The following is a 27455-nucleotide window of genomic DNA, read 5'->3' on the forward strand; positions in this document are numbered from 1 at the left end:
ATAGTACAACCCAAATCTCACATCCTTGCTCACCACACTCTTTTAGACATCTGTACAACACTCTTTAAAATATCCCAAGTGTTGAGTGGCCAAATCTATGTCCAACTTTGACGCACACAGATTTTTGCCCATCCCTGGTCAACATCTAATCGATAATGATCCCATGTTGTTCATGATTGGTCTGTTTTGCTCCCTCACCCCCCCCGCCACACACACACACACACACACAAAGAAATCTATCTGGGTTGGACATCCGAATCAATGTATAGACAATGTTTTTGGTGTCTTTTTACTATAGTTCATTTAGAAAGCACTGTTTGGGGTGAAATCTTATCTCTGCTTCCATTTGAGATGATTGTGAAATATTTTGCCAGTTTACCATGCACATCTACAGAGCCTAGGCTGAGGGTCAGAGATCTCTCCTTCTTCTTATTCTCATCATAGAACTCTTGGCCAACTCTATTCTGTTTCAGGATGATGTCTTCTACCAGCGATAAAAGTTTATTGATATCCGCTGACTTTCCGAAATGTGCATCAGGTAGTGGAGCCTTCTGGGCTTTAAACAAGGACCTGGCAATTCTCCTGATATCCTAAGTGGAACAAAGATGAACACAATGTAATTAGAATAACATTGCAAACATGTCTCTAGTATTTACTGAAATGACTCCCAAAAACCTATTTTGGCTTCCTCTAAATTAACAGTACTAGAATGTATAGGTTGGATATTTGTTGTTATTTAACCTTCATAACTATGTAGTGTAATTATATAAAAAGTTAAAAAGTTAAAGTTTAATTGGAAACCTTGCAATCATATTTGGTCTTTCCGTGTCCTATCTCTTCGGTATGTTTGGTAGATTAGGTTGTGCACCTTGTAATAACTATCTTGGATAGCTTGGAATAATTGTGCAATCGTTGTTATTGCTTGCTGAAAAGGAACAAAACCTGTTCACAGACCAATATGGCATACCACAAAGGCAACACCATCAGGTTAGATGGTGCTAAACCTAATCATAAATCAACATATAAGCTTTCATCTCCCATGAAGAAGACTAATATAACCCTTTAGCTGAAGAGAAAGAGCCAGGCTTGTTATATAGGAATGCTGTAAAGATAAAGCTGTGGATGATCTATCTAATGACTTAATCCAGTAGAACATTCAGGTGTTTGGAATACTGAAGCTTCGGGATCAGCACTGACCTGTGGCCATTCCATTTCCTGCATAGATGACCAAAAGCCATCTATGATACCTGTCCATAGTGTAGTGCCTATACCTTCAAAATAGCCTCTGTGGTGAGAGTTGAGCTGGAGACAACTGGTGAGGATGAAGACCCGGTAGCAGAATCTGACGGACCATCTCTTTCCTTTTTTTGCTTAGGTCGGATATTTCTGAAGATCTGTACAATCAGGAGGTTGATGGGGAACATCAACAGGGAGCTCTCGAACCCAATCATAACCTCCTGCCAGGTGAACTCGATCTTACCTTGGAGGTGAGAAAAAATATTAAAGATTTGGCCACAAAAAAGGGTACACTAACACGATATATCGCCCTGATACATGTGCCTGGTACAAAAATGTCTGTCAAGTAACTTGTTGAAGTTGTAAACAGCACATTAAAGCAGATCTACTAGATTTATGGCTAATTTCACTTTCAACTATGTTGTGTTTGCTGCATTCTTTGCATAGAGAATTGTGTGTTGAGTCTGAAATATAGATTATTAATGCCTATGGAAAGTCAGACTTCCTAGGATTCCATACAGATAAATGATCCATATTGTCATTTATTTTGCTGTCAATGCAGCAAATGCAATAGAGCCTATAATGAAGGATACAATGCTTTTGTGTTCTTAGTCTAAAGACTGCGATGTGATTTTAATTGCCCAAACTGAATCTTAATGTCAAGCTCTATTGTTGCTTGAACCAGTTCATTAGCTAAAGGGCCTTAGGCCCCAGTACCGAACCTAGCTGGGATCCAATCCCATACATTTCTTATAATACTCACCCGGAAATTAATGGTACCTCAATAGCTAACATCCCTGAAATATTCTGTAAATCACATATGCCCAGTTCAACCTCAGATGCCCAGGGTAGCCCCAAATGCCCAGTATTATTATTATTATTATTAATATTTATTTATAAGGCGCTACAAGGCATCCGCAGCGCCGTACAGAGACAAACAAAATCACAATACAATGGGAGACAGCACAGTACAGTAAACACAGCAACTCAGTACGCTCAATGCACAGCTAGAGAGGGCGGGGAAAGGGGAGGGAGGATCCGAAAACGACGGGGCCCAAGAAGGGGGGCGCGGAAGACAGGGAGACCCCCAGGGGGGAGGAGGGAGCGAAAGTGTACAGTACAGCCACAATACCCAGTACAACCTCAAATGTTGAGTAACCGGAGCTATAGCAGATCACCAAAGGTCTCCACAAGTCCAGAGCTACTGTGTACATGCCGACTGGAGCTGTTAGTAACCTGCACTTTCATAGTGTTTGATTGTCATTCAGAAATATCTGATTAGTAGCAGCAGCTCATTGACAGAGAAGCAGCCAAAGAGCCAGTAACCAAAGTAGCAGCATCATTTTCTTTTTGGAAATATTGGCTCCTGTTATTAAACTAATATAATGTCAAAACATTTGCAAATAAAAAGCAAGATATAAGTTGAAGTATATATTGTTACTGCAAATATAACTTTTGCATTCTGACACCAAAAAACACAGTGATTATTACCCAAGTCCATCTTCTGTTCAGTAGGATCTGTGGGCACCCCCCAGAACATAATGCTAGTCAGCATGGTGCAGAGTAGCAGGGAGAAGCAACAGGACACTCGCTGCACCCGGGTGAAAGGGCTTCTGGGAGAACGACTGAAGACAGAGTACCAGATATGACCGTCCCGGAATCCTTTCGAAGTTTTCATGAAAAACAGATTGCTGAAAGCAGGAAATGGGAATAGTAGATGAATAAGGATCTCTGACATCAAAATTAAAGTGTTGTCTATTTTTGGGCAATCACTCACTCACCGCTTTTTAAGACGTCTCCTCACACAACCAATGTAGGTGGTGGGGAGGAGTATGACTGTGTTGTCCTTTTTAGTTTGAATATCAGGTACCAGACAAGCTTTCTATATGTCCTATAACATGCTGGTATATAGTATTGATTTGTATTGTATCGCATATCGCATATGTGTCAATTAGTTAAGTACATTAATAGGCAAAAACTGTTCCTTAAGCTGGCTATAATGATGGCAATTTCAGTAGACAGTTTGGTCTTTAATTAAGAATAGCACTTTATTTGGAGTAAAAAAAAAATACATAATCAATATGCAGTCAGACAGCAAAGTCTCCAGTGTACCGTTATGAGAGAGCATGGAGCTACACAAAATCCTGTACAGTTGTCAAACAGAAAAATAAAAAAACTGAAAATATAAATCTGTAAAACAGTAAGTAGACAATGCCACCATAAGCCGCTGTATTTGGTCATCATCCAACAGGATCTGTTTGATTGGAACACTCACTGAACAACAAGATGTGTAGCAATTTGACCAGTTGTATGGCCAGCTGTAAATTTTTGGGATTAACCATTTGGCAATTCACTTGCCCCATTTACTATGGTCTATTAGTATAATGTCTGCTGGGAGATATAGTGAGACTTTATAAAAATAAATAGAAGGATAACAGAGGGCAGGAATTGGCCCAAAGTAACATAAATGCTGAGGTTGCATGAAAAGAGAAAAGTATTGAGTATAGCAAGAGTTAAATTAGCAGGTGGATGGGGCAAGATTCAGCCAATCAGTGGTGAACAGTAAGGAGAGGCTATCCCTGGGGAAGGATTATAAAATCAGGAAGTACAGTTAACTTCTTCTTGCCCGTTTGGAAAGTTCCCGGCCCACCCAGGCCCCCTTTTTTGTGTTTGTCTTGGTGACGTGTGTTTCTCATGTCCGTCGATCTAATTTTTCTTCCTAGGGGGCTCAGTTGGTGGAAAGCAGCCCAATTAGCGGCCATTAGGACACATTCAAGTTGCGTGTTAGGCACTCTCCCCTAAAGGGATTGGGCAATTAGTGAGAATAACCCTTTCGGGCTATGGAGCTCCGCTTAGCCGGGCGGGCCTCAGCTAATGAGCCAAATGGGGTAGATTGACATGTAACGCCTAGGAGTGTCCCAATAATTGGGACAGAGTTAACACCTTAGGGGTGTGGCCTGGGGCTGATTGGTCTGCTTATATTTGCCACCTCTTTTCAATAAATTTATGTTTCAATAAATTCCTGACCTTTCATTTCACCAAAACAAGTCTCTGTGTCATTATTTATAGTGGTAAATTAACTATTGTAGGTGTAAGATTATAAGAGGGGAAAAATGTCAACCGATAACCGGATTATACTCTGTTTTTACAGTTTGGTTCTGGTGGCACAATCAGCTGTAGTTACCTAAACTGTTTCATATCCTCTTCTGTGGCGACACTGAACACTTTATCCAGCACACAGTCTCCAACCTCAATGGAAAGCCAAGAATTACAGAGAAAATACCACTTCTGGTCCATTTCCACATCGTGCACCAAAACTCTGTTCACGTACCTGTAAGTAGAACAATTAACATATCAGGAAAGAAACTTGTACTAGTCGTACCTATTCACAAATTCAACCAACATATCCTTAGAAGAGAGCCCATGCAAGTAAACATGAAACATATACAAAGTTCTTCGAGGTAAAATAATCACACTAAAAAAATAAAGATTTAAGAAATAATGCTTGAAGTGTACTCCACTGAACCTAGTAAACTCACTAGCAGAGTCCCTGTATAAAGAGGATATTCCTGCTGTAAAGTTTTAGCAACACAGACTGGGCTGGTGATTTTGGTTGCTTTATGTTTTCTTCTATAATATACAATGTGTGTACTTATTTTTGCCATTTGCAATATTAAAACATAACCTACTTGTATACACACTATTTTGTCTGTCTCATGGACTGTGCTGTAAAGGTACCTTTTGATCTTGAAGCACGTTGGCTTAGCGGCTAGTACTTCTACCTTAAAGGACCAAGGTCATGAGTTCAACTCCCAACCATGGCCTTAACTGTGTGGAGTTTGTATGTTCTCCCTGTGTTTGCGTGGGTTTCCTCCCATACTCCAAAAACATACCAGTAGGTTAATTGGCTACTATCAAATTGACCTCTAGTCTGTGTGTGTCTGTTGGGGAATGTAAACTGTAAGGTCCAATGGGGCAGGGACTGATGTGAGTGAGTTCTCTGTACAGCGCTGCAGAATTAGTGGTGCTATATAATTAGATGATGATGAAGATCATGGGGATTAGCATAGTGCTCACACTATATATAGTAGAGTAAATCCTCAGAACATGTCCTATTGGTGATATCTGAGAAGCCCCAGAGGATATTCTTTTAAAAAATAAAGTTGAATCCATGTTTCACTCATATATACTTTATGGTGTGGAAAGATCTTTCGTACCATGAAGGTTTGGCTCCAGAGTTGTCATGCCAAAGCCTAATGCTCTGCACCTCCCCAAGTGGAAATAAGGTTGTCATCAAGAAAACATCAGACCCTCCGTGTTCAAGGACAGCTCCATCTGGGTCAGACAAGTGGTGAGGGTCACTCTCTCCGTCAGAACCATACAGCGTAATGGTGACCTACAGGAAGGGTTTTGTAGGTGTTAAAAGAAATGAGGAAGTTCTCAAATCAATCCATAAAAGATTCAAAGTGATGGACAGAGTCATGAAACTATCACAAAATCATCAGAACAATTTTTTTGATTGTAGTGTCAGTGGTTTGGGAACTCGAGATATAAGTTGGTGGATTTTCTGTCTTAAGAGGATCTATTGTTCTCACTTCATACCTTGGATGTAGTTGCTGCTCCTCTACGATGGCCAGTGGAAACAGTGACAAGGTATCTATACTGGGCAAACGGGTCATTGTCTTCAAGTGCTATGATCTTCACCTGAAAACAATATGGGTTCAATCAGAATCTGATTTCATCTACAGCCAATAGCTATTACTTTCCTTGCTAGGATACAAAATATACCCAATGCATGTGGAACTAACCTTGGCGTTATCCTGGATGTCTTTTCTCCTGGCCCAAATCAGCACCAGCACATAAAGTACAGCAATGCACCCGACTGTGGTCACCACCACAGGATTGTCTACGAAAGTCGCAAAGAGTTCGGCCGTTCTGCTGACATCAATAGCATTTGGCATGACAATAAAAGAGCTTCCGAAGAAGGTTAAATGGGTGCAAAGACACTGGATGCTACGGGGATTAGTTCTGGGTCCAATCTGAAATAAAGAGACAGTCACAGTTTAGGTTTTGACAAACAGTGGACATGCACAACAAATTGAGAGTTTGTTTGACACCCAAACAATCTAATTATACAACTGTCAAGAGTTATCTGAATATCCGTTTATTTTAATTAATAATTTTAAAAATAAAGATTCTTTCTAGACTACATATTTGTAAAATAATGAGCTAATTTATTCATATCCAAAGTGATCCTGTTTCTACATACAATAAAAGCATTTTGTGGGCTGAAATAATACGGCAAAGCAGACACTGAATTAGTTAGGATCTACTGATATCATTAACTTAGTTAACCAAAGTATTTATCCACGGCTGTGATCTTGTACTGGGCCCAGGGGCTGTTGGCAAAGCCACCGAGCTACATTGTAACAAGATTATTGTTGCGTTGAAGCTGAAAGACACCACAACTGAATGATGGATGAGCCTGGACCAACACTCTACCATAACTGAGCCTGGACCAACACTCTACCATAACTGAATGATGGATGAGCCTGGACCAACACTCTACCATAACTGAGCCTGGACCAACACTCTACCATAACTGAATGATGGATGAGCCTGGACCAACACTCTACCATAACTGAGCCTGGACCATCACTCTACCATAACTGAATGATGGATGAGCCTGGACCACCACTCTACCATAACTGAGCCTGGACCAACACTCTACCATAACTGAATGATGGATGAGCCTGGACCACCACTCTACCATAACTGAATGATGGATGAGCCTGGACCAACACTCTACCATAATTGAATGATGGATGAGCCTGGACCACCACTTTACCATAACTGAGCCTGGACCAACACTCTACCATAACTGAATGATGGATGAGCCTGGACCACCACTCTACCATAACTGAGCCTGGACCAACACTCTACCATAACTGAGCCTGGACCAACACTCTACCATAACTGAGCCTGGACCAACACTCTACCATAACTGAGCCTGGACCAACACTCTACCATCACTGAATGATGGATGAGCCTGGACCACCACTCTACCATAACTGAGCCTGGACCACCACTCTGCCATAACTGAGCCTGGATCACCACTCTACTATAAGATAGAAGTGATTGGCGGTAAACTAACTTTTGTGACTTTGTTATGTTGAACCAAATCATGATTGTTGGGTTTCCTGATTAATTACCCCTTAATTTTTATTAAACAAAACGGCCATTCAAAAAACATATCTTGCAGTCAGTAATCCTTCAGTATAATCTTATCTATGTTGTATACTCACATGACACCCAGAGTTATTCCAGCCTTGGTTGGTCTCATCCCAGTACACACACTGGGACGTGAAACAAGTGACTGATATGGATATATCATTTATGTCGATAACATCTTCCTCTACTTCTGGTGTTACCGTCAGGTAATAGGTTCCCTCCCCGAAAAGCTCCTCAGGGTTTATAACCCAAGAATACGCTTTGTCTTAGAGAGAAATATTATTTGTAATTATACAGTACAACATGATTATTATGTGACAGGAGGGAGGAATTATGGTTAGTATGTTTTGAGATTTCATATTCCATATATTTCTTACATCCTGAAAAAAGAGGTAATCAAAGTATTTAAGTATATAAAGAAAGTATTGGAAATAAATCTGGCGCTACTAGTTCCTCAAATATAGGTAGAAAATAATTAACTTAACCTTAACTTGAAATAGACTTAAGTCAAAACGCGTTGGTTATGTACCCGGGGTGGACCACTTACTCTTTTCCAAAGGATATTGAGAAGGTCAGCAGTACGATGATCCTGATTTAACATCTATTATCTACGTGCAAGTATTCTTCCATTCTTTGGTACAAGTATTTAGAATCCCCTGGCTTTTTATGATGTTGTTTTTTTTATTAAATTGCTGTTTTTTTTTTAAAAAAATGTATTGCATTAGATTGTCTCTTTATATATTTTTCCCCACGTTATCGTGTGGAGATCTGCTCCCTCTTTGCGGATGGATTGAGGAAGGCAGATTATCGGCAAAGTATTTACTATATGAGATTTTCAAGATTGGTGGATGTAAGTGCATTTCCTATGGGGAAAAGACACGCTATTTGGCGAATATTAGACACCTGTGTTCACGTTTGTATACAAGCACCTTTCTGAGAAGGGAAAATCATCTGTGTTTTATCCACAGAACAGAAGTCACAATAACCACTTTGAACTTTTTTGATATACTGCATGTTTATTCAGTAGGTCTGCATTATTATTTTTCTTCTTGTTTCTTTTTTATAATCTATTGGAGAAATTGTGAAGATATTTCATCGGATAAGAGTGAAAGTTAAGTTAAGTATTTTCTTCTTATATTTGAGGAACTAGTAGCGCTGGATTTATTTCCAATACTTTCTATATATATCATTTTACTTTTCAATTTACGTACAGTTGCTCTTTTGGTTATTTTCTGTGCTGCTACTGGGAGTGAAGCGCTTTAGACAGATTTATATTTCTAAAAGTATTTAAGTGTCATTACATCTGTGTGAATGTACCTCCAAAAACATGAAACAGGTAATAGGATTATTTCAAATGTTTTTTCCTCCCACCCTAACCACTAACTAGTTCCAGCTCTTCTAGTGAGACGATCTCTTTCGATAAGTAAGGTATTATCATTGAATGGATCTCAGTTGGCCAAGTAGAGGGTGAAGTAGACATCTGACTACACAAGGTTTCTCCTGCTTAAGAAGTTTCTAGGTACAAAGTTCAGCATCGTTCCCTTTTGTCACTGTCAACAGAAAATGTTTAGCTCCGATTCTCCATTAGTTGGAAATGAGTGGCATTTGTATTTTACAGTGCTCTGCCAAGAGACATGTAAAAGGAGCGGGGCAAAGTCGTCGGCCAATGACATTACATGAGCCAATCATGAGCAAACACAATTTGATGTGCGCCTTAGCTAACCAATCGCATTCTGCCTTCCTTTCTAGTGTCTTCAAGACAATATTTGCCAAACGAAAGTCCAAATTAACTTCCTTATTCAGCAGTGGCAAACCCATATGCCCTTATGGTAGAGGAGACAGATGAAAGTGTAGCTGTACACCACTTGCGAAGCCACAGTGACTTGGTAAATTCTTCCCAAATCAACTTTTAAAACATTAATTTGAAGAACTTGTACTTTTTATATTTAGGTACATTCTAACCAGCCATCTAGAGGCCCAGAAGTGTGGAACTAGAACCAGCAATTAATGGACCTAGTTGACAAAGTCCAATAGATACAATCTCACCTCCAGAATATTGTCCATTAGACAGATGAAAATTGATGTCGTAGTTTGTTTGGTTAGGATGATACTCGTACCCCAGGTACAGTCCCAGAGGTACGTCCTCGCTGAGTTCTAGATGAATCACCAGAGGCATACTGGCCGACGTTACATTTACCAGGAGGGAGGTGAAATTAGCCAGGAACAGGACACTTTTCTCTTCGACAGCTGTGACATTCCTGGGCAATATTATCTGTGTGATAATACATTATTTAATAACTATGTTCAGATATTCACAAGACATGAAAAAAATGTATGCTGGCACAGATTTAAGTCTTCTGCTGCCTTAAACCCACCGTTCAGTGCCGCTATCCTCCGCTGCATATATCTCTATGATCCTAACCTCAGCTGCATCATATCTGTATAAATTAAATATACGCCCATTTCTGTGTGTCCTTTCCATAAATCAGGGTCTGCATTGGCATTATCAGTCATTGATAAACAGGCCACATCAAGGCCTTCTTTTAATTTGCATCAGTGACAAGTTAGCAAAACTAGACAAACTAGCGGAGCACAGACGTTCTGCAAACGCTGTCTGTCAGGCGATAGGTACACTTATATAAATCCACCCATTCATCAGTGTGCATTTATAGTGTAAGCAGCACAGCACCAGTCTTGGAATAAATAAGGTTCCATTTAGAAATCTATATAGTGCAAGGGCACTGTATGTAATAATGACTTTCATACATTAGGGGGCACTCTATTACAAAAACTCACTGGCCCTGAGTCATTAAGGAGAGCAAAGTATAAAAAAAGGAGCAACTTTGCATCTGGGCAAAACCATGTTGCATTGGAGGGGGAGGTAAATTTAAAGTGGGGACAGATTTATAGTTGGGATAGGGCATGTCCTAGATCAACTTTATATTTAAGTGTGAAAAAAAAGATTAGCAAGTATTTGTGTGCTACATGAAAAAAGTAGCCAGAGTTTTCCTTATGTGTAAAATAATAAACTAATTTGCACCCCTTGTATTGTGACATGGTTTGTCCAGGAGCAAACTTGCTCCTTTCTTTTTGCTTTTCTCTCCTTAATGACTCAGGCTCATCATCATCTTCATCATCATCACCATTTATTTATATAGTGCCACTAATTCCGCAGCGCTGTACAGAGAACTCACGCATATCAGTCCCTGCCCCATTGGTGCTTACAGTCTAAATTCTCTAACACACACACAGACTAAGGTCAATTTGGTAGCAGCCAATTAACCTACAAGTATGTTTTTTGGAGTGTGGGAGGAAACTGGAGCACCTGGAGGAAACCCACGCAAACATGGGGAGAACATACAAACTCCTCACAGATAAGGCCATGATTGGGAATTGAACTCATGACCTCAGCGCTGTAAGGCAGAAGTGCTAACCACTTAGCCACTGTGCTGCCCACAACCTCTATAAGATATAACTCTTATACGCAGATTTTATTTATTAACAGTTATATATATATAGCGCTTACATATTACACAGATGATATTTAATCATTCGCATACAGGGCCCCACAGCACAAATTAGCGAGGGGCCACATGTACCGTCCAATGGTGAAAAACTCACAAATACACATGGGCTTCTTCAGTGGAGGGCTGGCAAATTTTAGCCCAGGGGGCAAGACGAGTGGCCAAGTGACACAGCCCAAAGTAGCCCACTGTGGGACTGGCCTGTTCTTTTCATTGCATCTCTTACTTAAGTGCATTACTAAAATGCTGTATTGCAATCCTGCATCTAAAGAGACTATACTATGCATTTTCTTTTCACATCCCAGAGAAAATCATAGGTCATGTACAGGTGCTGATTAGCCTACATAAATTCTATTCACAGCTAAGTCCTAACACTTCATGTGTCACACACTGATGATGAAGGCATGGAAGGAATAACTTTTTACCTCTATGTATTCAGTGAGGTTCTTTATGGGAATAACTGATCCATCCGGACTAGTGAGGCTCAGTCCGCCGACAGATCCACTGATGTCAAACGTGTCACTCGAGAACGGATTCACTGAAAAACTCACCATCTGGAACAGAGAAGTCATGTAATGGCAATCTGTATTAGCACTAGAGATGGTCACTGACCCCCGTGTTTTGGTTTTGGATTCGGTTTTGGATCTGGATTACCGTCATGTTTTGGTTTTGGTTTTGGTTTTGCAAAACCGCCATTGCGTGTTTTGGTTTTGGTTTTGGTTTTGTTTTGCTATTTTTTTGGAAAATCCATGTTTTTGGGCCTAAATTAACCCAATTTAGTGCTCCAACTGTTTTAGAGACAAGTAATCTAATTGTTGAGGTAATAAATCATCCAAAAAACCAGTTTAATTCTTCGTTGGTAGGCCTATTCTACACACAAAACAGATTGTCTTCCTCTCCATCTATGCATATTGGCAATGCAGCCATCGTCTTTGAATGTATATTACCCCCTACACTTATAGTTAAATATGTAAAGAAATGGAAAAAGCCAGTTTGGTTTCTGTCTCTCAAGGCCCCCCTCCACTTGTATAAAATACCAAAAAATTCAGCCATTATAGACTGTACAATATTAATTGACATGGAGAAAGCCAGTTTGGTTTCTGTCTCTCTAGGCCCCCCTCCACTTGTATAAAATACTAAAAAATTCAGCCATTATAGACTGTACAATATTAATTGACATGGAGAAAGACAGTTTGGGGTCACTCTGTCTCTCTAGGCCCCCCTCCACTTGTATAAAATACCAAAAAATTCAGCCATTATAGACTGTACAATATTAATTGACATGGAAAAAGCCAGTTTGGTTTCTGTCTCTCTAGGCCCCCCTCCACTTGTATAAAATACCCAAAAATTCAGCCATTATAGACTGTACAATATTATGAAAAATGGACAAAGCCAGTTTAGGGTCACTCTGTCTATGACACCCTACCCTTAAGGATAAATTGCCTTAACAGCAGCCTTTCAAGATGGTATGTGATATGGAAATGCCACAAGTCCCTTTCCTCTTTGGGGGTAGATTGCACCCTACACTTACATAGAAAGTTTTAAAAAGATGTTATCGGCATCATCTTCAGCTTAATCCTCACCCTCATCAGTGTGTACGTCATCATCACAGACTATCAATTCATCGCCGCTTGAATCCGCCATTAGAGAACAGTAAGTGCTTGGATGTCTTGGATGGTGAAGGCCTTCCTCGTGGAAGATGTAGTTCATTTTTATAAACATCATTTTCTCCACATTTTTGGGAAGTAACCTTCTACGGCGATCACTGACTAAGTTCCCTGCTGTGCTGAATACTCGTTCAGAGTACACACTGGAGGGTGGGCAGCTTAGGTATTGCAAAGCAAGTTTGTACATGGGTTTCCAAATGGCCTGCTTTTCTTCCCAGTAAGGAAAGGGACTGTCTGACATTTCCATATCAACTACCTCTTGAAAGTAATCCTCCACCATCCTTTGCATGTTTATACTCATATTGGATGGAGTTATGGGCAAAGTGACACATTTTTTTGAAAAATCCTTCAAACCAGCCCAGATGTTAAATTGTTCTGGTCTGCCCCCTGTGTTTTCCCTGCTTCTTTTTTGGAAATTTAATTTTTTACGAGCAACAGCTTGAGAAAGTGAAGGAGGACACGTCGTCAAGCCGAGGCCCAGTTCAGCGGCCAACTTGCTGAGCAATAGCTCCTTGCAAAAGTTCACATCTCGCTCATTTACAAGTAAAGACTCAATGTAGGTTTTAAACCTTGGATCAAGCACAGTGGCCAAAACGTACTGATCCGAGTTCAAGATCTTAATAACTCGAGGATCATTGTGAAGCGAATTAAGTACTTGATCGACAAGGCCAACATACTTTGCTGAATTGCTTGCTTTCAGCTCCTCCTTCATTTTCTCAAGCTGCTTTTCTAATAGTCTAATTAAAGGAATGACTTGGCTCAAACTAGCAGAGTCTGCACTGACCTCACATGTCACAACTTCAAATGGTTTCAGCACCTTGCACAGCACTGAAAGGATTCCCCACTGTGCAAGAGTGAAATACATCCCCCCTCCTTTCCCAATGTCATGACTTGTGCAATATGCTTGGATGGCTTTGCGCTGTTCCTCCATCCTCTGAAGCATGTACAGGGTGGAATTCCACCGAGTTACCACCTCTTGCTTAAGTTGGTGGCAGGGCAAGTTAAACTGCTCTTGGAGCTGCTGTAATCTCCTACATGCTGTGGCTGAATGCCTGAAATGGCCTGAAATTTTACGGGCCACCGAAAGCATCTCCTGCACCTCACGGTTATTTCGTAGGAAGCTCTGCACCACCAAGTTGATGGTGTGAGCAAAACAGGGAATATGTTGGAAATCACCCAGCTGTAATGCTCGCACTATATTGTTGGCGTTATCTGAAATGACATACCCTGGGGAGAGTCCGAGTGGTATAAGCCATGCATCAATCACATCTCTCAGTTTGCGTAACAAATTGTCAGCCGTATGCCTGTTAGTGAAGCCGGTGATACAAAGAGTCGCCTGCCTGTGACAAATGTTACGTAGTGGTGTACATGCTGCTGCTGTTCCTGCTGGTGAAGGTGAATGACCAACCCAGTGGGCTGTCACAGTCATATAGTCTTTGGTTTGGCCACTTCCACTTGTCCACATATCTGTGGTTAAGTGAACAGTGGGCAGAATGGCATTTTTCAGCGCAATCTCTACATTTTTACACACTTTTTGGTATAGTTGTGGAATAGCTTTACGGGAGAAATGGTGTCGCGATGGAATTCTGTAACGCGGACACAAAACCTCAATTAACTGTGAAAAACCAGCTGCGTTTATTGTGGAGATTGGACGCAGATCTAACACTAACATTGCAGCCATGGCGTCTGTGATTCGCTTGGCGACTGGGTGACTGCTGTCATATTTGCTTCCCCTCGCAAATGATTGTTTCACAGTTAATTGCTGAAATGTAGGACTGCTCATTTTATTAACCTGCCTCTGGGATGACAATTCACCCCCAGCAGCAGCAACAGCAGCAGCAGGACTAACGCTTTCTTCAGAGGAATCAATAATAGTGCCGGAGTCATCCAGCCTTAAGTGGGATGCCGGGCTAACTCCGAGCGCTACTGAGGATATTGATGAGGATGGTGTGATGGGTGTATTTTGTAGCCGTCGGTATGTCGGTGAGCGGAGGGTCTTAGCTGATGAGGGAGTGCTTGTATTCTTTTGGGAAAAACTTTCAGCTTTTCCCAACACTTTGCCATGAACTCTCGTTAAATGGCGTAACATAGACGAGGTTCCAAGATGGTTAAGGTCCCTCCCTCGACTGACTGTGGCTTCACATACACTACAAATGGCTATACAATTGTTGTCTGGATTTGGGTAGAAATAATTCCACACATAAGAAGTGGATTTTTTTGTTTTATGCCCAGGCATGACAATGGCCTTTTTCTTGTCACGTGCCAGAACTGCTGCCACTGGTGCAGGACTTACACAAACAACCTCATCCTCATCAACATCCTCATTAGCGCCCTCGTCGCCTACACAAATCTCCCCCTCATTCTCTTCTAATTCCAAAGTGGCATCCTCAATTTGGGTATCACCGGCTACACTCGGGCTATTAAGGCACACATCAGCAGAATGCTCACGATTAGACATCCCACTGTTGGATGGACTCTCCACAGGGATTGTTGTCATTTGTGAATCAGAGCAAATATTCTCCTGTAATGCCTCACTGTTATCTTGCAGCTCGGCTTTGATGCGTAACAGTAGTTGTGCACCAATTGTAGGCTGGGTAACTTTTTGGGATCTGCCACTAATAGCCAAAGGTGAAGGCCTCATTCTCTCTTTGCCACTGCGTGTGTAGAATGGCATGCTTGCAAAATTTTTTTTATCGTCACTTAACTTTTGCTCAGTTACACTTCTTTTTTCGCTTCAATACAGTAAATTTTTTTTTGGTTTTTGTTTTTTGCACTAATTTGAAAACACTCTGTTGTTTGACATCGCCTTGGCCAGATGACGTACTGGGAACACTAACATCAGGACTGGTGACAGAACCTGGTTGCTCATTCAGATCATATGTGGACTGCTTTGAATCCATTCTGAGCGCAAACCACTGGGGAGTGCTAAAAATTATTTAGTAGATACTGCTGACAGATATGACTTTTGACAGCCAGAAATATTAATGCACAATTAGGGAGGACACCCCAAAAGCACTGAGGAGTGCTAAAAATTATTTAGTAGATACTGCTGACAGATATGACTTTTGACAGCCAGAAATATTAATGCACAATTAGGGAGGACACCCCAAAAGCACTGAGGAGTGCTAAAAATTATTTAGTAGATACTGCTGACAGATATGACTTTTGACAGCCAGAAATATTAATGCACAATTAGGGAGGACACCCCAAAAGCACTGAGGAGTGCTAAAAATTATTTAGTAGATACTGCTGACAGATATGACTTTTGACAGCCAGAAATATTAATGCACAATTAGGGAGGACACCCCAAAAGCACTGAGGAGTGCTAAAAAATATTTAGTAGATACTGCTGACAGATATGACTTTAGACAGCCAGAAATATTAATGCACAATTAGGGAGGACACCCCAAAAGCACTGAGGAGTGCTAAAAATTATTTAGTAGATACTGCTGACAGATATGACTTTTGACAGCCAGAAATATTAATGCACAATTAGGGATTACACCCCAAAAGCACTGAGGAGTGCTAAAAATTATTTAGTAGATACTGCTGACAGATATGACTTTTGACAGCCAGAAATATTAATGCACAATTATGGGGGACACCCCAAAAGCGCTGGGGAGTGCCAAATATGAAGAAAAAATAATAAACCTCTATCCTCCTCTCTGCACTAGCGATTTTGGTTAGAGCAATTGCAAGAACAATATTGTATTCTCTGTCCCTGCTCTAATTAGCCTATGACTACACCCTGCTCTCTCCCTCTGTCAAATGGCGATGGATTGCTGTGGAGGCGTGTATTTATAAAGTTGAAGTATCGCGAGAACCGAGCCCCGAGATCCGACGACGTCACAATGACGTTCGGCCTCGATTTGGATTCGGAATGGGCGGGAGAGTACCGAGCTGCTCAGCTCGGTACTCGGATACCCAAAGTTCGGGTGGGTTCGGTTCTCGGAGAACCGGACCCGCCCATCTCTAATTAGCACTAAGGAATCAGATATATATGGGTACAACCGATGTTATGTCAGAGATAAGACACAATACCAATAGCAAGTAGATCATTTCCACCAGCCTAACAGTGCCACCTGTTCCGTAATGAGTTTTTATTCTCTACGAGGAATGTCAGGAATTACTGATGTTTAATATTCAAATTAATGTTACATTGTATTAAGATGATGTCCAGTGACCATATAAGGTCCTCTATTTACTTATATTGTACTATCTGTAAAGTTTACCTCCTCTTTCACAGCACAATATATACCCCATTCTACGGAGTGCAAACCGATTTTTATCCATAATAAGAAATGAACATTAATGTTTGAAAGATCCAGAATATCAGAATTTCCTCTTGTACACATTGGGCCTGATTCTTTAAGGAAAGTAAGGCAAAAAAATGAGTAAGTTTACTCCTGGACAAAACCATGTTACAATGCAAGGGGTGCAAATTAGTTTTTTTTATTTTGCACAAAAGTTAAATACTGTCTGTTTTTCACCTTTTACTCCTTAATGAATCAGGCCTATCATCTCAATAACTCTTTTCTACTAATCAAATTTAAATTCTTAATTCAAAACCCTCCCTGTTTAGGAATCCAAAACACCTCAACAGATAGATATTGATATGTTTTGCAAAGTATCTTGTATTTACAAACCAGGAATAGCCCATAAACTGGATTTAATTTGATTTCTTATTTTAACTTATGTTCTCTTAAGGAAGCTTTGATCATGCAAATCAATTCATTTTTAAAGGGGGTACCCATATTTCCTGTATTTTTAACAAGGTCAATACAGGAGCATGCATGTCTGACTTGCAACAGAGACAGGTTAATACTCTGATTTGTAGCGATTCTTGATTTACTTCAATATGCCACTAGGAGGAGCTAGATGATTATGTAACTCGAAAAAGGATAAAGTACCTACCAAACATTCGGATGTTACAAAGCTTCAAAGTCCAAAATTTAAGATTTATCACCTACACAACACTACAACGTTATTAACTTTTATATGACTCACTGCAACCTTTACTTAATTGATTTATCTTTCTGGCTTATTTCATTACTACCTACAGAAAAGAAGTTACTAATGTACCTCCTCCCCCCCCAAATGCATGTATTTATGTGCAATCATATAGCAGAGATGCGGTTCGATAGTGTTAATAGTAAATGTGAAAGTCGTATTTTGCACATAAAATGTAATTATATGCAGACAATTCCACAACTGTTGTTTACTGCTTTATAAATCAGTTGGGAATCTTCCAAATGAAAATGACAAATAAGTAATCCGAATAGACAAAAGCAACTTAATATAGTTGCTGCGCTAATTAGTGAAGTACTATCATCTGACAGGGTCAATATGCTATCAGCCAATCAGAAGCGGCCAGACAGTGCTGCTGGTGTCATTATCATCATCATCATGTACATTAACACCAGGGGGTCAATTTATCACGCTGCGGGTTTGAAAAGTGGGGATGTTGCCCATAGCAACCAATCAGATTCTACTTATCATTTATTAAAAAATAAATTGTTTAATGATTATATAAGATCTATGTGGCGGCTCTTTAAGATCAAATCCATTCTGCTTCTTATATGTTTCGGTTTTCTCAATAGCAGCAGGGGAACGGCCCAGAAGGCAATTCCCTCCCTGCCACCAGGCCTTGGGGACAATGCAGAAGGATGGAGGGAAAGGGGGATTTGTAATTAAGGAAGGAGTATTTTAAAGATATGTGGCTTCCATTGGTATTCTTTTCATTAACACTATTGGACAACTGGCATGTTAAGGATCCACCTGAGAAATGTGATTTTGCTAAGCTGAAGCCATCTTGTTGCCTTATAGCCATTTTGTTCTCTTATAGCTTAAAGACAGATTAGATACAGCTAGTTTGTAGGAGTTATTAATTGTTTGCAGGAGACTGTGCTCATGGCCTGGAATATAGCAGCACAGGAGATAAGCCAACTCCCCCCTGGGGAGTATTCTTGTGTGAAAAGGAGAGAATATAGCAACATCTCTGTAAAGGGAGCATGAGTGGTTAAAACCTTTTGGGGCGTAGTTTTCTACAATACGTGATTTTTGCTATATAGATATGGACTTGTAACTAATAATGCAGAGCTAATTGTACACGCAAACCATGCAGTGTATTTAATTCTCTCCAGCTGATGAGCTCATAACTGATAAACTGACACTTACAGGTGAACAATATTTTACATTTCGAACCCTGTGTTAGCCCTTAAGCCCTAACTGTTCTGTTATGGCTTAAGGCAGTGGCTTAGCTGTTAATAGCGCCTAGGTTTTGTTGTCATGTTACACTTGCCCGAAGATCCAGAACCTCTTCGTCATCTAGGGGGATGTTCAGAGAGGAAAGTGACGGGAGGGTGAAAATCACTGCGCTGACGTCTTTAATATTCACAGATGTCCCCTCCACTTGGTCAGACTGCAGCCTGGCAGATACAGAAGACAAATAAAATATTACTGTTAATAGTGTAAGTGGCTGGATCACTTATGAATAACTTCTTACATACATTTCTTTCAATTAGTGGCGTAGTGCACCAATGTATATCATTGCAAATAAACTGTTCTTGACTTAGAAATGTATTGATTTCCGATGCAGTAGGCATATGTTGGAGGAAATGTGTTTTTGTAAGCAAGTAATTTAGGAAATCACAGATTTATATCACTTTTGTTAAGTTTAAATTGCATTTAAATCTAATTTTAGAGAACATATTACATTCTGATGGTAATCATTGAATGTAATATCTCAGACTTTGTGGTGCCAGCTAGGAAAGGAGACTGGTATACCCCAGCTTATGTGTTGGAAATAGTATATAAAGAGCGCTGTTTGACCATGTAATGTATTATACCCTCTGTACTTCTGCATGACCACCATTACCTCCAATTAGAGTGTAATGATCCTTGTAAGGATCCCTTGAACAAATAAACATTACTGCTTGAAGATTCTGCCTGACGCCCATTGCCTGCTGTATCCTGTGACCAACAGATAAGAGCTTACACTCTAATCCGTTCCCCGGCTGCTGTGTGTTGAACTCAGAGTCTCTGTGTTAATACTCTGCCAGCTATCCAGCAGTCCTCATCCATAGTAAGCAGTCAAAGAAGCGCTGTAGCAGCAATAACAGCTACTCCAGAAGTAAGCGGTTCTAGGTGACGAGAAGGAGCCACAGTATATACACTAACCTATATGATATAGACGTAGTTCAGTACCAGCTTTAAAACCAGGCTTGCAGGACATGGCATTCCAGTTGTCATTACTATTAGCAACGCCCCATTCTTGCTGACACCACCCATTTAAAACTATTAGGTTTTACTAACCAGATACTAAATTTTAAAAATTATTACCAGAATGTCTGTCCTCATGTTTGTAACCTACTTGCAACATAATTAATACAAAACACTGCTTAAGAAATCATGTTTTTCATACAATGGAACATTTCAAGGACAACGTCACCAACAAGTAAAAAATTATTTTGGGTGGAGAGTAATGAGATAAAAAAAGTAAATTTTTTAGCATCCACTTAGATCCCTGCTCACCTTGTATCACCCTGTCCAGTCTGTTTTAAACAAACCAAGTGTATTATTATTATTATTATTATTATTATTATTAATATTATTATCTTTGACTTAAAAGGTGCCACAAAGGGTCCACAGCGCCGTACATTACATATACAGAAAACAGAACCAAGACACAACATGATACACAAATATATACAAACACAGATGACAGGGTAAAGCAAATCAGATTATATCTGACAGATAGTGAAAGGGATAGTAGAAATCAGCAAGAAGAAGGCCGTAGATTAATAAAACAGGGAAAACAGGGCTAGCGAAGCAGGCCAAGAGGTACAGAGGGTGAAGGAACAGTAGAAGGAGCACACAAGGAAAGAGGGCCCTGCTCATGAGAGCTAACAACCTTAAGGGAGGGGGAGGCACATAAAGGGTGGTACTAACTAGGGGAGAGAGCCAGGACAAGAAAGTTCGGAGGGCTGATAGACTTGAATAAAGAAATGAGTCTTAAGGGCACGCTTGAAGCCTTTGAGAGTAGATGCTAACCTGATGGAATGTGGAAGATCGTTCCACAGCAGGGGAGCAGCCTGGGCAAAGTCCTGAAGACAAGAGTGAGAGGAGGTGATCAGTGAAGTAGTGAGGCGGCGGTCAGAGGCAGAGCGGAGGGGGCGGGTAGGAGAGTAGGTAGAGATGAGATTGGAGATGTAGGGAGGGGAAGATTGACTAAGAGCTTTAAAGGTGAGGGTGAGGAGTTTTAATTTAATCCTGTAGGGTATGGGGAGCCAATGTAGTGACTGTTGGAGGGAGAGCGCAGAGATAGAGCGGCGGGAGAGAAAAATGAGGCAGGCAGCAGCATTGAGGATAGACTTAAGAGGATCAAGGCGAGAATCAGGTAGGCCAGAGAGAAGAAGGTTACAGTAGTCAAGGCGAGAGATAATAAGCGAGTGAACAAGGGTTTTCGTGGCTTCCGTGGTGAGAAAGGGACGTATCTTAGATATATTCCGAAGGTGGAAGTAACAGGATTTAGAGAGGGACAGAATGTGAGGCTTAAATGAGAGGGAGGAATCAAGGATGACCCCAAGGCATCAGACTTGGGGGACAGAAACGACGGTAGTGTTATTAATAGAAATAGAAAGGGGGGGTGGGAGAGTCCTGGCAGGGGGGAAAACTATAAGCTCGGTCTTAGAAATATTGAGTTTAAGGAAGCGTTGGGACATCCAAGATGAGATGGCCGAGAGACAGGAAGAGACACGAGACAGAAGGGAAGGGGAGAGGTCAGGTAATGAAAGATAGATTTGGGTATCATCAGCATAGAGGTGGTACTGGAGGCCAAAGGAGTGGATGAGGACACCAAGGGAGGAGGTGTAGAAGGAGAAAAGCAGAGGGCCAAGAACGGAGCCTTGAGGAACGCCAACGGATAGGGGAAGAGGGGGTGATGTAGAATCATGAGTAGAGACTGAGAAGGAGCGGTTGGTGAGGTAAGAGGAAAGCCAGGAGAGGACAGTGTTACATAGGCCTAAAGATTTGAGAGTTTGCAAAATGAGTGCGTGGGCAACGGTATCGAAGGCAGCAGAGAGGTCAAGAAGGATAAGAAGGGAGTAGTGTCTATTGGATTTAGCGAGGAGAAGATCATTAGTGACCTTAGTGAGGGCAGTTTCAGTGGAGTGGAGGGGGCGAAAATCAGATTGGAGCTAGTGAAGTTACTGACACTTTGTTATATTTGGTGAGGGAATTGGTCTCTCCTTGGGGAGCACTGTTGCACTCATTTTGTGTGTACACATTTGAGAAATAAAGTGGTTATTATCTCTTTCTTGCCTCCTAACCTGTGTGATCTGTGAACTAGAGAGCTGGGTATCTGGAGAACTATGGTTCCAACCCTGGTGTCCTCACACGTTCTGAAAAGAATATATTCCCCTATTCACCTTAGCGAGAAGTTCATGGGACATCAACACCCAGATGACTTGTTTCAATAGTAATAGGAGTGTGGATTACAGAGACTGGAGAAAATGAACACTTTGTTTTTTATTTGATGTCAATGATACAAGGCTTGCGCTACCACTAGGTGAGCCTAGGTGGTTGCCTAGGATGCAAGAGTGTAGGCGGCGCATAAAACACTGAATGAGTAACATCACCCATTCAGTTTCTTAATTGTTACCGCGGCAGCACCACACTGAGTGCCGGCCGCGAACATTAAAGGACCACAGCCTTCAGTTTCTTACTTGTGAAACTGTGGGCTACTGCTCCTCCCTATTGGTAGTGGGCTGGTGGTGTGGCACTGGGCAGTGATGTCACTGCCCAGCGGCACACTCCTAGAATAAAATGTGCCGCCATCCTCCACACTAGGGGGGCCTAATACGCGTCACCGACCCTACACCGATAGCGAGATAAACAGCAGAGTCTTGTTTGTCGTCAGTTGGGCTCTAAATGGGGATGTTCCAAGGAAATTGTGTGGTCATTTAAAGAACTAATAATTGCGGGAGCACACAGGACAGTATGGCATGCTCTTCTACTTAAGATTAAACACAATACATTGCAATGCCATATTATTTGTAATTTTGAAACAACTTGTTTTTTAGTTTCTCCATAAAAACAACAACAACAACAACAACAACAACAACAATCTATAATATTCAAATAAAAGCCTTCACAGATATAAGTTCTAAACAATGGAAATCCCCACAGTTATTAATGGGCCACAGTTCTGTTCATATTCTGTTAATAAATGTCACATTCATAATAATGATGAGAATTCAGTTAATACATTCTGAGAGCATACAGTAAAGATGATGTTAGATTCAGCTCACATAAACCTCTCTCGTCCTACTCTCTGGTAATGAATCTTGAAAGCAAGTAAGACCTCATTTCAGATGGGAATATTGTCTGCCTGCCAAGATCAGTTATTGAAAAGCCTGGTACATGAATGTGAGTCACATAGTGCTGTGTCATGCTGGTGATTCAAGTGCGTTGACCCGTATATGCCCTCCTGGGCACAGAGAATTAGCAATTAAAGGCAAACTCTATGCAAAATGTTACTTTTTTACTTTGAGTATGGAGATGATCAAGGGAAAAAGAATACACTTTGGAAACAATTCCCTTTTTTGAGATTTGCTTCAGAGATGATGAAAAAAGTAGCAAATGGCAAAAAAATTCCAGTATGTTAAACCAAAAAAATATGGGGAAGCATGGAGCAGAGGCAAGTGATTGGAAATAAAGTTAGAAAGATGGCCACTCACTCCAGACATTGGGTTATAAAGAATTGGAGCTTGTGCTGTCTGGCTGTTATCAAAGAGCTTGTCCTCTATCTGCTGTTATCCGAAGTTAAGCCAAGCACATCATCTGAGCAAGGTCCAACGTTCTTACCATCATGAGCATTGAAATATGGATTCTTGCTACCATTAAATGCGTAATTAATATGCATGCTTAAATATTGCATAAGCTCCTATATATAATATCTGATAAATATCATCTGATATCATCACTTTTAATTGGTGAGTTTTAAAGCATGTTAGGAACACTTGTGTATTATCATCATCATCAGCTATTGATATAGCGCTACTAATTCCGTAGAGCTGTACAGAGAACTCACTCACATCAGTCCCTGCCCCATTGGAGCTTACAGTCTAAATTCCTTAACATACACAGAGAGAGGGAGAGAGAGAAACTAGGGTCAATTTGATAGCAGCCAATTAACCTACTAATATGTTTTTGGAATATGGGAGGAAACCGGAGCACCCGTAGAAAACCCACGCAAACACAGGGAGAACATACATACTCCACACAGATAAGGCCATGGTCAGGAATCAAGCTCATGACCCCAGCGCTGTGAGGCAGAAGTGCTAACCACTAAGCCACTGTGCTGCAAATATATTATAAGGAATAATACAACCTACAGTAAATTATGATGATTACTTTTTTTTATCTGTATAATGGTATGGTCACAGAACTCCACAATGACTGGTAACATCAATATAATTTATGCTTGGACATGCCATATGCCTTGTATGACTCCTTTGCAGATCCTGGCATACTGCACTATTCCAGGAATGAATTGGAAGTGATACATACCAGCTTCCAGAACCCACCTGTTTATATACATAGTAGCTGACGGAGCCATCAGAACCATGGGCTCATTGTCTGGCACCTTTCCCACCAGTAATGCACTCTGCAGATTCTCCACTGCACTCAGTAGATGGAGCGACACTGTACTCTATAGAGAAGGAGGTTGCAGTCAGTTTACACATTCTCATCTACTCTGTACCTGCACATTACAATAATCTATACATTTACATTCCATAAATGGCAACATATTCAAACTTTCTAATCCAATGTACTAACTTACCTATGCCTCAAAGAAGCATGCTAAGTTACTCTTTATCTTAAAGGGGTCCCATCCGGACCACCGCCCTACATCCGGTCAGGAGCTCGATTTATGAGAAGGCAGCAATGCTGGGGAATTCCTAGGTACCAGACAGCTAGGGCCTGATTCATTAAGGATCTTAAATTAAGAAGTTTCTTATTTAAGTCTCCTGGACAAAACCATGTTACAATGCAGGGGTGCAAATTAGTTTTCTGTTTTGCACATAAGTTAAATACTGACTGTTTTTTTACATAGCACACAAATACTTGATAGCTTATTTGTACACTGAAATTTAAAGTTGATATTTGTGTGCTACATGAAAAACAGTCAGTATTTAACTTATGTGCAAAACAGAAAACTAATTTGCACCCCTTGCATTGTAACATGGTTTTGTCCAGAAGACTTAAATAAGAAACTTCTTAATTTAAGATCCTTAATGAATCAGGCCCCTGGTTTGCAAGTGAACATCATTGAAAAACCCTTCACTCCTGATTTAATCCTTTGAGATACATACAATGATCGTCACATCAGTGCTGTGGATGGATCTGTATGCTATATTTACAATACATATATATATATATATATATATATATATATATATATATATATATATGAGATTTGTGCAACTTTCAGCTACTTTGTAGATGTATTTTAGCAATCAACAGTAAATCAGACACCTTTTCATAGCCACTCAAAATAAATGTGATTTGACCAAAGAGAACCTGGTCTAAAAAACGTTTTTATTCCGTTTTGCAAACTGAAGCTTGTTACGCTCCACCGTTGTTAAGGACCGACATTGAGGTTTGCGATCTTCCAATTTGCGTCTCGATGCGCAGTTTTTGCTTTGATAGATCGCACGATTTGAAATCTGCACAAAAAGAAGCTTTTTAATTTGCAGTTTGGAAAAATTACACTTTCCGTCTTTCCCCTAAGGACTGATTTCAAAATCACATTTTTGACAAAGTGGGGTGAAGGGGCTTCAGATAACTTTGTCTTACATAATGAAGTTTCCTTGAGAGCCATTTACTTTGCTCTCTTCCTTACTGTGTTGCGCTTGGCTTTGCCAGCTTACGGTAAACCAAGACAGGCAATAATGAACCAAAACCACAGAGACAGTTGTCAATGGACAGCTTAGAGATTCAGAGAAATCAGAGTAGACATCAATGTAAATCCCTCTTACACCACATGTGGGAAATTAAATAGATTTCTTTATCAAACAGGCTATCATCTCATAACCTATAGACCTACCTTGCTAATTCCAGCAGTCTCATTTCTTGTAGTGGCTTCCAGCACATTGCTCATAGCAGTAAAGAGATAGCTGGCTGTCGTTTCCTTTGTCTGGTCTTGTTCATTGTTTAGGGTCAGTAAGGACTGGCTGACATCTTTCAGTACAGTGATGGCCTCCACCTTGGAGAAAAGTGAAGCAAATATTTGGAAGGGCAGTTGGACCTGGGGGACCACATGATGCCTATATCTTCCCACCAGACTCAGCAATACAGTGTGTCTTTGTGTTTTGCAATGCATGCTGGGACTTACAATTCAACAGGCAGAGAGGAATAGGTTGTGTTCAATAAATCTACTGTAATGAATTCTCTATCATTTTTCTGTTATATGCTAAGTGAGCTACATAAGATATAAAGGCGTTAAGACTTAGGGGTATATTTACTAAACAGCGGGTTTGAAAAAAATGGAGATATTGTCTATAGCAACCAATCAGATTCTAGCTGTCATTTTGTAGAATGCACTAAATAAATGACAGCTAGAATCTGATTGGTTGCTATAGGCAACATCTCCACTTTTTCAAACCCACAGTAAATATACCCCTTGGTCTGTATATTATATCCTGACCTGAGCTGATGACGACAACTCCTCACTTCTTAACGTAAGGTCTTTCAGCACCTCGGACATCTGAAGAGCTGTGTGCAGTGATGTGACATTAACAGCAGAGAGCGCTGTTAGCATTACTTCGCGTAACTAGAATTGAGAGAAAAGAATTTCAGTCATATATTGTGACCTGATTAAAGGACGCCTAATAAACTGCAAAGACTGCATTCAATGCAAAGAATAATATTTTCATTTAGCAAAAAGTTATCCTCTAACAGTGGTAGTTCAGCTTAAGTATTACATAACTATTCTTAAATATGGATTACTGTACTACAATGACACTGCTTTTCAAATCTTTCATCATCATCATTTATTTATATAGCGCCACTAATTCCGCAGCACTGTACAGAGAACTCACTCACATCAATCCCTGCCCTATAGGAGCTTACAGTCTAAATTCCCTAACATACAGACACACCCACACATAGAAACAGAGACTGGGGTCAATTTAATAGCAGCCAATTAACCTACCAGTATGTTTTTGGAGTGTGGGAAGAAAGCAGAGCACCTGGAGGAAACCCACGCAAACGCCACACAGATAAGGCCATGGTTGGGAATTGAACTCATGACCCCAGTGCTGTGAGGCAGAAGTGCTAACCACTAAGCCACCGGGTAACATAATATTAACTATAACATAATAATAACACTAGCATAATTATAAATAATGAAAAATATGCTATTGTCATATAAACATCAGTGACTACGTTTTGTTTTTATAGCAAATGACAGTAATCAGTTGTATCAATGTGATTTTCTTGCGTCATTTCCCTTACGTAAACATTTTCCTTTAAAATAAGTAACCAGCACCTATGCTATAGCTGCTCTAGTTACCACTAAATTAGAGTAGCAATGTCTATGGGGTCCCCCTTTATGTGCATCAACCAGAACCAGGTTATGTCAGCACACCAAAGCACTCAATGCTGCCAAGGCATGCTGAAACATGTAGTTCCACAAATGTACCCAATAGTTGGAATATTTTATTTGAAATAAATATTCACCCAACTCTTTTATTTACCACTTGGTTATTTACTTACATACATAAGGAATCTT

At 40.4% G+C, this 27455-nt stretch overlaps 1 protein-coding gene across 1 annotated transcript in view; it reads right to left on the reverse strand.

Annotated features, from left to right (window-relative positions):
• Positions 1 to 27455, reverse strand: part of LOC142103385 (polycystin-1-like protein 2) — a 98796-nt gene that overhangs the window by 22211 nt on the left and 49130 nt on the right. Inside the window, 14 exon segments of the mRNA XM_075187448.1 lie at positions 380 to 590; positions 1272 to 1480; positions 2728 to 2927; positions 4421 to 4567; positions 5454 to 5632; positions 5839 to 5940; positions 6045 to 6275; positions 7542 to 7732; positions 9514 to 9739; positions 11417 to 11545; positions 18960 to 19086; positions 24247 to 24371; positions 25758 to 25928; positions 26370 to 26495. Of these exon segments, the coding sequence (XP_075043549.1) occupies positions 380 to 590; positions 1272 to 1480; positions 2728 to 2927; positions 4421 to 4567; positions 5454 to 5632; positions 5839 to 5940; positions 6045 to 6275; positions 7542 to 7732; positions 9514 to 9739; positions 11417 to 11545; positions 18960 to 19086; positions 24247 to 24371; positions 25758 to 25928; positions 26370 to 26495 (2374 nt within the window).

Source organism: Mixophyes fleayi, chromosome 10, assembly GCF_038048845.1.
Source record: "Mixophyes fleayi isolate aMixFle1 chromosome 10, aMixFle1.hap1, whole genome shotgun sequence".
In the NCBI taxonomy this organism is placed as follows: domain Eukaryota; kingdom Metazoa; phylum Chordata; class Amphibia; order Anura; family Limnodynastidae; genus Mixophyes; species Mixophyes fleayi.